Source organism: Aegilops tauschii, chromosome 2 (genome assembly GCF_002575655.3).
Source record: "Aegilops tauschii subsp. strangulata cultivar AL8/78 chromosome 2, Aet v6.0, whole genome shotgun sequence".
NCBI lineage: Eukaryota > Viridiplantae > Streptophyta > Magnoliopsida > Poales > Poaceae > Aegilops > Aegilops tauschii.
Window position 1 is genome coordinate 201,271,994 of NC_053036.3, and position 16,196 is coordinate 201,288,189.

The window sequence follows — 16,196 nt, forward strand, 5'->3', positions numbered from 1 at the left end:
GATGTTACAGGAGTTGAAGTTAATATTTCAAGCAAATGCCCGAATTGAGAGATATGAAGTCTCCAATAAGTTCTACAGCTGCAAGATGGAGGAGAATAGTTCTGTCAGCGAACATATACTCAGAATGTCTGGGTACCACAACCACTTGACTCAACTGGGAGTTAATCTTCCTGATGATAGTGTCATTGACAGAGTTCTTCAATCACTGCCACCAAGCTACAAAAGCTTCGTGATGAACTATAATATGCAAGGGATGGATAAGACAATTCCTGAGCTCTTCGCAATGCTAAAGGCTGCGGAGGTAGAAATCAAGAAGGAGCATCAAGTGTTGATGGTTAACAAGACCACTAGTTTCAAGAAAAAGGGCAAAGGGAAGAAGGGGAACTTCAAGAAGAACGGCAAGCAAGTTGCTGCTCAAGTGAAGAAGCCCAAGTCTGGACCTAATCATGAGACCGAGTGCTTCTACTGCAAAGGGACTGGTCACTAGAAGCGGAACTGCCCCAAGTATTTGGCGGATAAGAAGGATGGCAAAGTGAAAGGTATATTTGATATACATGTTATTGATGTGTACCTTACTAATGCTCGTAGTAGCGCCTAGGTATTTGATACTGGTTCTGTTGCTCATATTTGCAACTCGAAACAGGGGCTACAGATTAAACGAAGATTGGCTAAGGACGAGGTGACGATGCGCGTGGGAAATGGTTCCAAAGTCGATGTGATCGCCCTCGGCACGCTACCTCTACATCTACCTTCGGGGTTAGTTTTAGACCTGAATAATTGTTATTTGGTGCCAGCGTTAAGCATGAACATTATATCTGGATCTTGTTTGATGTGAGACGGTTATTCATTTAAATCAGAGAATAATGGTTGTTCTATTTATATGAGTAATATCTTTTATGGTCATGCACCCTTGATGAGTGGTCTATTTTTGTTGAATCTCGATAGTAGTGATACACATATTCATAGTATTGAAGCCAAAAGATATAAGTTTAATAATGATAGTGCAACTTATTTGTGGCACTGCCGTTTAGGTCATATTGGTGTAAAGCGCATGAAGAAACTCCATGCTGATGGGCTTTTGGAATCACTTGATTATGAATCACTTGATGCTTGCGAACCATGCCTCATGGGCAAGATGACTAAGACTTCGTTCTCTGGAACAATGGAGCGAGCAACAGACTTGTTAGAAATAATACATACTGATGTATGCGGTCCGATGAGTGTTGAGGCTCAAGGCGGGTATTGTTATTTTCTGACCTTCGCTGATGATTTGAGCAGATATGGGTATATCTACTTGATATAGCATAAGTTTCAATTTTTTGAAAAGTTCAAAGAATTTTAGAGTGAAGTGGAAAATCATCGTAACAAGAAAATAAAGTTTCTATGTTCTTACCGTGGAGGTGAATATTTGATTTATGAGTTTGGTCTTCATTTGAAATAGTGTGGAATAGTTTCGCAACTCACGCCACCTAGAACACCACAGCGTAATGGTGTTTCCGAACGTTGTAATCGTACTTTATTGGATATGGTGCGATCTATGATGTCTCTTACTGATTTACCGCTATTGTTTTGGGGTTATGCTTTAGAGACGGCTGCATTCACGTTAAATAGGGCACCATCTAAATCCGTTGAGACGACACCATATGAACTATGGTTTGGCAAGAAACCCAAGTTGTCATTTCTTAAAGTTTGGGGCTGTGATGATTATGTGAAAAAGCTTCAACCTGATAAACTCGAATCCAAATCGGAGAAATGTGTCTTCATAGGATACCCAAAGGAGACTGTTGGGTACACCTTCTATCACAGATCCGAAGGCAAGATATTCGTTGCTAAAAATGGATCCTTTCTAGAGAAGGTGTTTCTCTCGAAAGAAGTGAGTGGGAGGAAAGTAGAACTTGATGAGGTAATTGTACCTTCTCCCGAATTGGAAAGTAGTTCATCACAGAAATCAGTTCCAGTGATTCCTACACCAATCAGCGAGGAAGCTAATGATGATGATCATGAAACTTCACATCAAGTTACTACTGAACCTCGTAGGTCAACCAGAGTAAGATCCGCACCAGAGTGGTATGGTAATCCTGTTCTGGAGGTCATGTTACTTGACCATGACGAACCTACGAACTATGAGGAAGCGATGATGAGCCCAGATTCCGTGAAATGGCTCGAGGCCATGAAATCTGAGATGGGATCCATGTATGAGAACAAAGTGTGGACTTTGGTTGACTTGCCCGATGATCGGCAAGCAATAGAGAATAAATGGATCTTCAAGAAGAAGACCTACGCTGACGGTAATGTTACTGTCTACAAAGCTCGACTTGTTGCGAAAGGTTTTCAACAAGTTCAAGGAGTTGACTACGATGAGACCTTCTCACCCGTAGCGATGCTTAAGTCTGTCCGAATCATGTTAGCAATTGCCGCATTTTATGATTATGAAATTTGGCAAATGGATGTCAAAACTGCATTCCTTAATGGATACCTTAAAGAAGAGTTGTATATGATGCAACCAGAAGGTTTTGTCGATCCAAAAGGTGCTAACAAAGTGTGCAAGCTCCAGCGATCCATTTATGGACTGGTGCAAGCCTCTCGGAGTTGGAATATACGCTTTGATAGTGTGATCAAAGCATATGGTTTTATACAGACTTCTAGAGAAGCCTGTATTTACAAGAAAGCGAGTGGGAGCTGTGTAGCATTTCTGATATTATATGTGGATGACATATTGTTGATCGGAAATTATACTGAATTTCTGAATAGCATAAAAGGATACTTGAATAAGAATTTTTCAACGAAAGACCTCGGTGAAGCTGCTTATATATTGGGCATCAAGATCTATAGAAATATCTCAAGATGCTTAATTGGACTTTCACAAAGCACATACCTTGATAAAGTTTTGAAGAAGTTCAAAATGGATCAGTCAAAGAAAGGGTTCTTGCCGGTGTTACAAGGTGTGAAGTTGAGTCAGACTCAATGCCCGACCACTGCAAAAGATAGAGAGAAAATGGAAGTCATTCCCTATGCCTCAGCCATAGGTTCTATCATGTATGCAATGCTGTGTACCAGACCTGATGTATGCCTTGCTATTAGTTTAGCAGGGAGGTACCAAAGTAATCTAGGAGTGGATCACTGGACAACGGTCAAGAACATCCTGAAATACCTGAAAAGGACTAAGGATATGTTTCACGTTTATGGAGGTGACAAAGAGCTCGTCGTAAATGGTTCCGTCGCTGAAAGCTTTGACTCTGATCCGGATGAATCTAAGTCACAAACCAGATACATATTTATATTGAATGGTGGATCTATCAGTTGGTGCAGTTCCAAGCAGAGCATCGTGGCGGGATCTACGTGTGAAGCGGAGTACATAGCTGCTTTGGAAGCAGCAAATGAAGGAGTCTGGATGAAGGAGTTCATATCCGATCTAGGTGTAATACCTAGTGCATCGGGTCCAATGAAAATCTTTTGTGACAATACTGGTGCAATTGCCTTGGCGAAGGAATCCAGATTTCACAAGAGAACCAAGCACATCAAGAGACGCTTCAATTCCATCTGCGATCTAGTCAAGGAGGGAGACATAGGAGTTTGCAAAATACATACGGATCTGTATGTTGCAGACCGGTTGACTAAGCCTCTTCCACGAGCAAAACATGATCAGCACCAAGACTCCATGGGTGTTAGAATCATTACTATGTAATCTAGATTATTGACTCTAGTGCAAGTGGGAGACTGAAGGAAATATGCCCTAGAGGCAATAATAAAGTTGTTATTTATATTTCCTTATATCATGATAAATGTTTATTATTCATGCTAGAATTGTATTAACCAGAAACTTAATACATGTGTGAATACATAGACAAACAGAGTGTCCCTAGTATGCCTCTACGAGACTAGCTCGTTAATAGAAGATGGTTAAGTTTCCAGACCATAGACATGTGTTGTCATTTGATGAACGGGGTCACATCATTAGAGAATGATGTGATGGACAAGACCCATCCGTTAGCTTAGCACAAATGATCGTTTAGTTTTATTGCTAATGCTTTCATCATGACTTATACATGTTCCTCTGACTATGAGATTTTGCAACTCCCGAATACCGGAGGATCACCTTGTGTGCTATCAAACGTCACAACGTAACTGGGTTATTATAAAGATGCTCTACAGGTATCTTTGATGGTGTTTGTTGAGTTGGCATAGATCGAGATTAGGATTTGTCACTCCAAGTATCGGAGAGGTATCTCTGGGCCCTCTCGGTAATGCTCATCACTATAAGCCTTGCAAGCAATGTAACTAATGAGTTAGTTGTGGGATGATGCATTACGGAACGAGTAAAGAGACTTGACGGTAATGAGATTGAACTAGGTATGATGATACCGACGATCGAATCTCGGGCAAGTAACATACCGATGACAAAGGGAACAACGTATGTTGTTATGCGGTTTGACCGATAAAGATCTTCGTAGAATATGTCAGTACTGCAGGATGCTGCTAATGCGACACTACGATCAGAGACCCTTCGATGAAACTGTGTGCGGTGCAATAATCACAAACGGTGGTGTAAAAAACCCGTCAAAAAAGGCGCAAAACATTTGCGATGACGGATGCATCAAACACGGTTCAGATTTTAGTTGCGTGTGCGATTCAGGGCATACAGTTCAGTTCAATTAACCATTTTCGATGAGTAGGAACAAAATAAACTGGCAGCTAGATGAAGGTGTGTGTGATGTACAACATACAGTTCACTCGGATGAACTGTTTGTGATTAGGCAACACAAAAGAAACGGGCAGCCAGATCAAATTGTGTGCGATGTACAGCATACAGTTCACTCGGATGAACTGTTTGTGATTAGGCAACACAAAAGAAACGGTCAGCCAGATCAAGGTGTGTGCGATGCACGACATGCGGTTCACCCGGATGAACTGTTTGCGTTGAGAGAAGAGAACATAAACGGTTCAATATAACAAATACCATAAATATTGCAAGGTTCAAATTCAAAGATTACAACGCCCAAATTCAAACATTGCAAGCTGCGTCATTTCTGAAAAGGGATCAGCCGCTGACAAGTCATGTATGGGTTTGACACAATGATTTCCAATTGCTTTGCCATATGTTCTTCCCATATGAAGTTTGGCATTTTTGGAGGCACTTCCATTCAACAGTACCAGCCGGCTCTGCTGATCATACCATTGATCTTTCCTAATTAAATGTGTGTTCAACCTCAGTACACTCAGCACCTTTGCTCTGGCAAGAAAGAACCCGGCGAGTGTAATCTCCGGTGGGGTCCCTCGGTAGGAGTTCAAAGTAATATTTGAGAGATGCAGATCCAGGCATTCGATGTGATTGTCGTTATAAACATCATCCACCAGGCCTAATATGCACTGCAAAAGAAGAGAATGTGTTAGTGCCTACATGCAGTTTTGAACACTGCTACACGCCCATTTGGTTTGCAGGATTGGTAAAATGCACCAACGTGACATCTTCGATCTGGCATGATTAACATGGGCATTTGATTACAATCTAGAAACATGTATCCTTCTTCACAAGAGGTTGGAATGGATGAAAAATTACCTAAGAAAACTAGTACAGATGAATCCAAAGGAGAAATTCTTATGGACGATTGTAACCATATGAATGAAGCAACCAATATGGGGTGGGGGTGTATGTCCTAAAATCCTCCAAAATTCCTTCAGAAATAGTAGTACATTGTCATTGTGAACTTGGGAAAAGGTGCAAAAAATTGAACTCCCTTATGGTTAACATTTAACAGGAAAGGAACATCACCTCGATATACAGCTTCTTCAGGCACAGAAAGCATCTCAGGCAACTGAAAACTTGGTCCAGGTTGGGGGCGACAGATTCTAGTGCCAAGACCTTCACTGCGCCCAGAGTCTGGGTGAAGCTTTGCTGGATGACAGACGCGCATACATCTTCAAAACTAGTTATAACGTTGATATCAAGAAGGAGAGGTATATAAGGCGACTGTTGTACCTGAAAGTTGTAGTATTTGACAAACGAGTAGCCCACCACTTTCAATTTCGGCGCAGAAATGACATTGATTCTTGTTGGACCTTGTTGATCAACTACAAGTAATCTCTCGAGTGAAGGTGTGTCCTGGATGACCATATTGTGGTCCACCTTTTGTGATCTCTCGTTGCAGGACCAGCAACACACATAAATAGTGCGGAGAGTCTTGGAGGTGATGTGCAAGGTACTCAACCAATTCATCGCCTGAAGACGAAGGAACTCGAGTGCAGTATAGCCGCGGAGCAGGCGCTCCATGTCATCCTTTGGGATGCGGATGGTGACGAGCTCGAGGTGCTTCAGTCGTGGTAGAAAAAGAGCGGGCGCGTCATTAAGGGGGGGAAATGGCAGTTCATGAACTTGGCGAGGCGCAGCGTGGGCGCGGACGTTGGCAGCAAGCTCATATGCCCATCATTATAACTTAGCTTCTCGAGCTGATCTATGGCGCGGGATCGGAACCACTCGTCAAGCTTGCCTCGCTCCCTGCCATCGGAACGGAACTTGCCCGCGATAAGGCCTTTGATTGGGCCATGGTGACTGCTGAGGATCCGGGAGAACGCATCCAAGCTTTGGCGATAGCCATGGAAGAGCTTGTGGGCGTGGAGGAGGTCGACAGGGGTGCGGAGCCATAGGGTGCGCCACCTCCGGGAAACGGCGGTTGTCCTCGCCCGATTTCTGATTGGAGGAGGGATATGACGACTACCAACATATCATCGGGGAGGTTGTTGATGAAGTCTAGGCCTGCTGGAGTCGCTTGCGGTTCTTTCTCGACCCGCCTCCGCTTGTTGGCAGCCTTGTTCTCCACCTTGTCGGCGGGGACGGGAACCTCTGTCTCCATATTCATGCCGTGCTCCGGTGCTTCAGCAGCCCCGGCGTCGCCACTCCCTCCGTTGGGGCGCTTCGGCGGCATCCTCGTACACTGACAGCTTTGAGGACTCAGAGCGGCGTCGAGGATGCGGGCGGAGAGAGAGGAATTGTGTGTGTGGCGAGGATGGGGGAGTGTGGCCGCTCGGGGGCGCCATTAATATAGACCAGTAGGAGCGAGGCGGGCGGCGGTCCAAGGCTGTCTCGCTTCCCGGTGAGAACGACTGCTCAATCTATAGTATGAATGAAATATATGCTTAATTACTAAATTTTAGTTGCAAAAAGTAGATGGTGATATTGATTTTTAGCTGCATATTTTGACAAATCGTAGTGTCTCTTGGCTTAGCGCCGAAGTCTGGCTTTAATTTGCATACCGTAATCTGAACTGTTTGCGTTGAAGAGATGCACAGATCCTGCGTTGAACAGCTTGTATGCTTCCTGATGAGCCTGCGCACCGGACTGCGGTCGCACGCCTCCCGTTCAGTCAAGCAGCTGTCCACATGGCACCTCCTATAGCCATTAAAACCAAGACACGTGGCGTCACGTGAATGGTTAACTGAACGCACACGTTTTGAATTATACAAACGTTTGAGATATTAAAGTGGCAGCTATTTTTTTCAAAATGCCTTTGTTGGCTGTCATTATTCGAGTGCGCCTTCTCTCAAAATGGACACGAAAAATACCACAGCATGTCGGGTGCCCTTCCATGATAGCATGCCAAGTTTCATGAATTTCAGACGAGTTTTGGATTTACTAGAATTTAAAAAATAGGCATCTCAATGTTTTGCCAGCAATCAACGGTGCCCTGGTGTTTGAAATTCATTCCCATTTCTTGCATGGGACCTAAGCATGCACCCAAGGACACATATTTGATTTTTCAACAAATTTATATGCACTAGAGCATGCGCATGTAGTTCAAATTTGAATTATGCACATAAATGCATTGAAAACTCAGTTAATGCATAAAAATGTCCAAACGAACCCCGAAAAATCACAAAAATTCACACAACACTCCTGTTGTTCTATGTTGACACGAGGAAAAAACTTGAAAGCAATAAGAGGCAACGGATACCGTTTTGTCCCCAAAGGTGGGACGTTCCCTACTGAAAACCATCATGCTTATTGTGAGAAGCATATACCCAAGCCTGCCCCAAATGGGACAAAATTTGTACCACGGCATGTTGATGTCGCTCCATGATAGCATGCCAAGTTTCATGAATTTCAGACGAGTTTTGGATTTACTAGAATATAAAAACCAGGCATCTCACTGTTTTGCCGGCAATCAACGGTGCCCTGGTGTTTGAAATTCATTCCCATTTCTTGCATGGGACCTAAGCATGCACTCAAGGACATAGATTTGATTTTTCAACGAATTTATATGCACTGGAGCATGCACATGTAGTTCAAATTTGAATTATGCACATAAATGCATTGAAAACTCAGTTAATGCATAAAATGTCCAAACAAACCCCGAAAAATCACAAAAATTCACACAACACTCCTGTTGTTCTATGTTGACATGAGAAAAAAACTTGAAAGCAATAAGAGGCAATGGATATGGTTTCGTCCCCAAAGGCGGGACGTTCCCTACCGAAAACCGTCATGCTTGTTGTGAGAAGCTCCGCTTTGTGAGAAGCATATACCCAAACCTGCCCCAAATGGGACAAAATTTGTACCACGGCATGTTGATGCCGCTCCATGATAGCATGCCAAGTTTCATGAATTTCAGACGAGTTTTGGATTTACTAGAACTTAAAAACCAGGTATCTAATTGTTTTGCCGGCAATCAACGGTGCCCTGGTGTTTGAAATTCATTCCCATTTCTTGCATGGGACCTAAGCATGCACCCAAGGACACAGATTTGATTTTTCAACGAATTTATATGCACTGGAGCATGCGCATGTAGTTCAAATTTGAATTATGCACATAAATGCATTGAAAACTCAGTTAATGCATAAAAATGTCCAAACGAACCCCAAAAATCACAAAAATTCACACAACACTCCTGTTGTTCTATGTTGACATGAGAAAAAAAACTTGAAAGCAATAAGAGGCAATGGATATCGTTTCGTCCCCAAAGGCGGGACGTTCCCTACCGAAAACCATCACGCTTGTTGTGAGAAGCTCCGGTTTGTGAGAAGCATATACCCAAACCTGCCCCAAATGGGACAAAATTTGTACCACGGCATGTTGATGCCGCTCCATGATAGCATGCAAGTTTCATGAATTTCAGACGAGTTTTCGATTTACTAGAATTTAAAAACCAGGCATCTCACTGTTTTGCCGGCAATCAATGGTGCCCTGGTGTTTGAAATTCATTCCCATTTCTTGTGTGGTTTTGCCGGCAATCAACGGTGCACGAAGAGGTTTTGGAAAGCCTTCTTTCACTGAAGTGGTTTTTGTGTCCTGCTGGAATATTTGGATAATTAGGAGTGGTAGGGTCTTTAGAAATGAGAGGCCTAGTTTTAACAAGTGGAGAGGTGCTTTCATTCAGGATATTTCTCTCTTGGCACATAGGATCAAGGCCAGATATAGAGACAACCTTATTAGATGGGTATCTTTTTTGCCACCTTAAGGTAAGTATTGTAATCTTGCTTCTGTAGTACTCTAGTTGCTTTGTAAATAATGTATGCATACTACCAATAAAGTCAAAACTGTAGGGTGTTGCCCTGCAGTAATTGGTCAAAATCTACAAATTCAAATTAGGTTATTCCTTTTGCATTTTTGAGCTAGTGAAATGTAGTTTAATTTATTCTACTGTTGGTAAAAATATAAAAATTTATAAAATAGTTTCTGGACACAAACTTAGCAACCCTACTTTCACATTTATTTGAATTTAATTAGTGAAATATAACTTGTAACTAAACCAAATTCAAATAGAATAATCCCTAGACTTGTTTGAAACATAATTTGGCATTAAATAAAGTTTTTGAAAAATAAATTGAACATAGTTTGAATTAAAGGAAATTTAATCATAAACCCTAATTATTTTATAAAATAAAATGGTAGAATAATTAACAAGTCATTTAAATTTAATAATTAAATCAAATGACTTAGGAGAAAACAATTTCAAATTGAAAGTCAACTTAGGCCAAATAATTTCAAATAGTACAAGTCAAATCTCTAATTCGAATCAAGATGCATTGACTAGTGAGGTTTAATTTATTTAGGGTTCATAAATATTAAATTAAGATGTCAAGTTGAACCTATTAGGATTTTGAACCTAGTTAGCTAACCCTAATTGAATATTGTAATGAACTCAAATACCAATCAAACCTTGAACTCAAATTTGAAAGACCAAATGAAATGAAATGAAATCAAGCAACCCAACACTTGTGATGTGTGACTTATGCTTTTGCATTCATGCAAGTTTTCCCTTTGCATGAATTGTATGCTTATGACTGCTATGTGTTATATTTTTGTCAACGTTAGATTACGAGGAGTGCAACCCCTATGACTATGAGGAGTGCACTAGTGTCAACAACAACCTAGCCAAGTTCCACTTTGATCATGTTACCCAATATTTTATTTGCATTGTAGTTTTGCCATGTTTGGTGTGTGAGTTTAGATGCTAAATTTTGTACAATCCAGTAGTTGACAACTTAGGTCCAAACTTACCCTGACCTTGTAACCATCGAGTAGATGCTTAGCTGCTATAATGTGGATTGGGAAACATCAATTTATTGTTCCACCATACAACCTCATGGTTGACTATTTAACTACAACTTCATTAATGAATCGATCTGGGTGGACTGGCTTTGATTGGGTCATCGAAGTGTAACCTTTGGTAGGGAATGCCACCCAGGTATCAAAGGGATTGTACGAGTTCAAAGTTAAGTAGCTTCCGTGTGTAACTGTGATACAATATGGGCTCTGTCTGGACTGAGTAAGTTGTGGGAACCCTCCAGAGTAGACCAGCGGATGTAGGTGTATAGGTCGGACTAGGTGTGCCATTTCTGAGAGGGCTATCACTTCCCAAAAGACTCGTCTTAATCTACCTAGCTAATTCACAAGTGAAGTTTAGTAGCACAAGGGTGTGATCGGGAATCACAGGTAAAGCACACAAACCTGTGCAGAGTGTATACAACTGATCATGATTAGCCATGTCCCCGGTTACAGACAACTTTTGAGCAACTCACCCGAGAATTTTCATCTTGATCTCATCACCTCTTTCTTTTAAAAGTAATGGGTTGAACCAACAAGGAGTGTGGAGCTGATCTCAGAGGACTGAAGGACCGAGGGTCTCTGAAGAAAAGCTTGGGACAACCGTGCAGTGCGGAAGCCCACATATTCAAATTGCATTTATGAGTGATCGCGTGATATGATCTGTCTAGAACTACTATATGATGCGGTATATCCAACTATTAGAGTAGACCACTACTAAAATAATAAGGCAGAACTATTTTTCTGCATAGAGCCTTGAACTGCACCAGCCAAAATGCACGTAGATGAACAAGATTCCAAGTGAACTATGGGCTTGCCAATACATTCAAAGTATTGGCTCTAGTGACTGCAACATATATATTGCAGGTGATTACTACAAGGAGTGACTTACGTAGGGTTTCATGCCTCCACTCGACATGCTTTTCCGCGGTGTTGGAGCTTATCAAGATTTGCTTTTGTTTTCGTTTGTGATGAACTTTGTTTGCTTATTGTAAGACTATGTATTTGACTAGCCTATGGCTAGAGTCTGCTTTCTGAATAATGCGATGTATTAAAGGACGCATTTGTGTATAATATAACATCACTATCGTTATGTCGATGATTCATTTAGACGTTGGCATCGAAACACACAGAAACCGTATGCCTGGAAAAATGAGTCGTGACGCGATGAAGCTTAACGAAGGACATGGAATGGTAGCAGTTGTGAACAAAGCTAGCCCGAAGGCATTCCCGTAAAGTAAAAAACTATATTTCCGCCTCTCTCCCTCAAAATAAAAACACATCCCCGTCTTTTTATTTGAAAGCAAAACACATCCCGTCTCTACTGCTATGTGAGCCACGAAGGCCAGGAACAGCACGTACCCAGCCTCGTCGGCCACGAAATACGCCTTCCTGATTGATTTACGTATTACTTTGGGGGATAACGCTATATATGGGGTTACAAACAAGAACACCAGTCGTGTTGGGCTAAAACGAAAGCCGCCACGCCTTCTAGAACCTTCGACATCACTTTCCGCAAAACCCTAAACCCAGCACCATCACCGGAGCCATGCGCCGGCCGCAGCGCCGCGCTCTAGCTAAGCAAAGCCGTGCCAAGGATGGCGACGAGATCCGCCTCCTTGAGGCCTGGATCGACGCCGGCAAGCCCCTCCCGGGAACCAAGCCGCCTCCCCCCTCCGAGGAGTCCTCCGCCGCCAACGCACGGGCAAGGGCACGAGATGTAGTGGCTAAGGCGGCGGCTGGGGACTACTCGGATTATGGCGCGTCCACGCGGTTCGACGAGCTGCCGCTGTCGAAGAAGACCAAGGACGCCCTGCGGAAGGCGGGGTACAAGGAGATGAGCGAGATCCAGCGGGCCGCCCTGCCCCACGCGCTCTGCGGGCACGACGTCCTCGGCGCGGCCAAGACCGGGTCCGGCAAAACCCTCGCCTTCGTCATCCCAGTAAGCTGTTAATTTACTCTTTAAATCCCACTTGTAGGGAACGCAGATTAAGAATGGTCGCATACACTGTGAATTATCATCATAGTTTTATCTTTTAGCTCTGCAATTGTGCTCTGGAACCACGCATTTCTTACATCTTGACTGTTTAGCTCATCATATGGTCATGTCAAGTGCCGCTGCCAAGAAATCCGTGGGTAGCTCATCTTATCACAATCCTTTTTGGCAGGTCATTGAGAAGCTGTATCGGGAGAAATGGAGTCAAGAGGATGGTGTGGGTTGCATTATTCTCTCTCCCACTAATGATTTAGCTGGTCAAATTTGGGAAGTGGTCAGGAAGGTCGGGAAGCACCATAACTTTAGTGGTGGTGCTATCGTTAAGCGCACGGGTATTGAGCAAGAAAAAGAACGCATAAACAGTTTGAATATCTTAGTGTGCACTCCTGGACGGTTAGTCCAGCACTTTGATGAGACTCCAAACTTCGATTGCTCAAATCTCCAGGTTATCAGACATAACTTGATTTATGGTTATTTCAAATTCCAAATGATGAGATGTAGATAATCTAACATCATGTCTTCTTTGGTAGGAAACAGATATTGGTGCTTGATGAGGCGGATCAAATACTTGATAAAAATTTCAAATCCCAAGTTGACATTATCCTTTCTCAAATTCCCAAAGCTAGACAAACCTTACTGTTTTCTGCCACACAGACGAAGTCAGTTAAGGACCTCGCAAGGGTTAGCCTAAAGAATCCTGAATATATTAGTGTGCATGAGCAGGCTAGCACGGCTACCCCAGATAACCTTGAGCAGTGTGCCATGATTGTGCCTCTTGAACAGAAACTGAACATGCTTTGGAGTTTCATCAAAAGGCATCTAAAGTCAAAAATACTAGTCTTCTTATCAAGTGTTAAGCAGGTAATGTTTTATCTGTTGACAAGTTGTACTTTATGTGCCCTCCAGCGGTCATGTCGTTAAGGAACAAAATAGATAAACCTTCTGTGGAAATTGGCAGCGGTGTTTGTTTTCTTTTCTTTTCTTGGGTACTGTGTGTCTTACATTTTGATTTATCACTTGTCATAGTAAAATGGAAGGAATGTGTGTGCGTGAAAATGTGTGTGTTGCTAATTTTATTAATTTGTGAAATATATCTGGATTTTTCTTGCAGAATTTTAATTTGTATTTTTGCTACCTAAATCAGTGATGACTGTATGAGTGTACCAAGGGTGATTACAGGGCATATTTTTGAAACAAATTGTTCAAGAGTTAGTTATTATTGTTTCTTATTTATGTAATATTGGACTTCTGCAGGTCAAATTTGTGTATGAAATTTTCAAGAAACTACGTCCTGGTATTCCTCTAAAATGTATGCATGGGCGGATGAAATACGAAGTACAGCAGGCTATAGTAGCAGAGTTCAGCGAAAGTACTTCGGTTCTGTTCTCAACTGATATATTTTCTAGAGGACTGGATATAGGGAATGTGGATTGGGTGGTACAGGTATATCTTTGTCTCAAGAACTAATATTTTGCTTGAAACGCTCATACTGTAACTTGTTGCTTTTGTAGGTTGATTGTCCAGAAAGCGTCGCACTGTACATCCACAGAGTTGGTCGCACAGCTCGTTACAACAAGAAAGGGAAATCTCTTATATTCTTGTGTCCAGAGGAAGAAAGAATGCTGGAAAAATTGAAGGCAACCGAGAGTAAAATACCTATTAATGTTCGAAAGGTCAGCAGCTAGCTTATCAGTTTATCTAATGCTTAGTTTGTTGCTTGATCTATATCTTTTCAAGTTTGATCAATATTTGTTCAATCTCATCTCAGGTGAGCTTTTAGAATGAGTGGGCTAGACATTAGGCGGTTCTACCATAGCTGCTTATCTAGGGTGTACTCCCTACGTAAAGAAATATAAGAGCGTTTAGATCACTACTTTGATCTAAACGCTCTTATATTTCTTTACGGAGGGAGTACATTTTTTCATGTCTAGCGGACTTCCTTTTTTTAATACTTACTGTCCAAATTTTCTTTGTTATAGCCAAAAGTGGAACAACTGGAGCAGATATCTCAGAATGTAGCAGCAGTGCTTGTTAAATTTCCCAATCTGCAGCAACTAGGTAAAAGGGCTTTTGTGACCTATCTCAAGTCAGTGTACCTCCAGGGAGACAAAGAGGTGTTCGATCTGAGCAGGTTCTCTGCGGAGAGTTTTGCTGCATACGCCTCTTCACTTGGTCTTCCTGTTACCCCTAAAATCCGCTTCGTAAGCCACAAGAAGAATGTGTCGAAGAAAGATATGAAGGACATTGATGTGAAACAGATGAAACACAAAGCTGAAGTCATTGAAATAAATCCACAGGTCAATCGTTATATGCTTGCAGATGATGGACCTGACGATGATATCCTTTATCCGAAGAAGCCCAACACAGATGCAAATATTTATGATGGACTAGATGATATCCTTTCTCCCAAAGTGCCTGGCACTGATACACATATGGAACCAGAAAAAATCGACGAGTATGTCCCTTTAACTTACTTTTTTTTCATGGCATGCTCCTTGTATCTCCCAACTTCCATAATCCAGGCTCAGATCTGGGTGTTGTTTTCTGTGGGTTATGCTAATCTGTTGTCTTGTCAGGCTGGCAGCGAGGCCCTTGAAAAAGAAGAAGCTGAAGATAAACATGCACAGGCCTGTGGGAACAAGGGTCAAGTACGACGATGAGGGCAATGCGATTGATCCTCTTGCGTCTTTAGCCGAAGAAGTGGGCCCAGAAGACGTGATTCACAAGGATAAAAGTTTGTTCAGCTTCTTTTACGATTCATACCTATAGTTTTACACTACCATGTGGCTTGAAACTCACATAATTTTTGACTTTGTTGCTGCAGTTCTGCAGAGGTATGCAGAGATGCTGAGAGAAATGCAGGAGGATGACAAGGAGGACAAGGCCCAGCACAAGAAGAGTTTGCACGAGAAGAAGTTTGAGAAGAAGATGAAACTGAAGCGCAGGCGACAGGAGGAAACAGATGCGGTGTCTGACGACAGTGGCTCAGAGCCCGACAGAAACCAGAACATGTCCTCCAAGGGTAAAAAGAAGTACTTCAACAACAGCGACGATGATGAAGGTGGCGATGCAGCTAAGGGCAGGGACCTTCTCGCGCAGCAGGAGGCACTGGCACTGAAGCTTCTGGGTAAAATGCACGACTAAACTTCCGGGTCTGACGGTGTTGGGTGTTGGTGCTGAGCGACAATGCTGGGTGTGTACCGCGTGATTGCGGGTTGTAGGTTAGTGAACTCTCCACAATGGAGACGAAAAATTGATGTGCTACTGTATGGTTTCCTGGGAGTTGATATATATAATTGAAGGGAGACTTCCCTATTTGGCCCTTTAAAAAAACATGCTTCCCTATTTGGCCCTATCGCCCTCCTATCATACATCATAACATCTACTCCCTCTGTCTTATATAATAACGTTTTTAACACTACACTAGTATAAAAAACGTTCTTATATTATGGGACGGAGGAAGTAAAATTTACTACTCACTTCTATCCATATTAATTGATGCTAATTTGGCCCTTTAAAATATATGCTTCCCTATTTGGTCCTAGCCCTTTATAAAATGGACGCTCCTACACAGCGCCCGCGCGCTATGCGTGCGCATCTCCCGGCCGGCAGTTAAGGAAAGTCCCCCTCTCGGTCCCCACCCATGTGCTTCAAAAAAGGCAG

At 42.4% G+C, this 16,196-nt stretch overlaps 1 protein-coding gene across 1 annotated transcript; it reads left to right on the forward strand.

Moving 5' to 3' along the window:
• The first annotated feature begins 11,970 nt into the window (after positions 1 to 11,970).
• On the forward strand, positions 11,971 to 15,802 carry LOC109777215 (DEAD-box ATP-dependent RNA helicase 32). The gene is made up of 8 exons (XM_020335854.4): positions 11,971 to 12,479; positions 12,706 to 12,978; positions 13,071 to 13,394; positions 13,788 to 13,976; positions 14,045 to 14,206; positions 14,513 to 14,988; positions 15,110 to 15,267; positions 15,358 to 15,802. Exons 1-8 carry the CDS (start codon positions 12,087 to 12,089, stop codon positions 15,675 to 15,677), a joined length of 2,295 nt encoding a protein of 764 aa, XP_020191443.1. The 5' UTR covers positions 11,971 to 12,086; the 3' UTR covers positions 15,678 to 15,802.
• Positions 15,803 to 16,196: the final 394 nt, after the last annotated feature.

What these genes read in the sequence shown, in the direction of transcription:
- LOC109777215 (XM_020335854.4), top strand. Translation starts at nt 12,087, where the DNA reads ATGCGCCGGCCGCAGCGCCGCGCTCTAGCTAAGCAAAGCCGTGCCAAG. An exon ending in ATGTGGATTGGGTGGTACAG is followed by an intron (nt 13,977 to 14,044) that starts GTATATCTTTGT and finishes TTGCTTTTGTAG; the next exon opens with GTTGATTGTCCAGAAAGCGT. An exon ending in TACCTATTAATGTTCGAAAG is followed by an intron (nt 14,207 to 14,512) that starts GTCAGCAGCTAG and finishes TCTTTGTTATAG; the next exon opens with CCAAAAGTGGAACAACTGGA.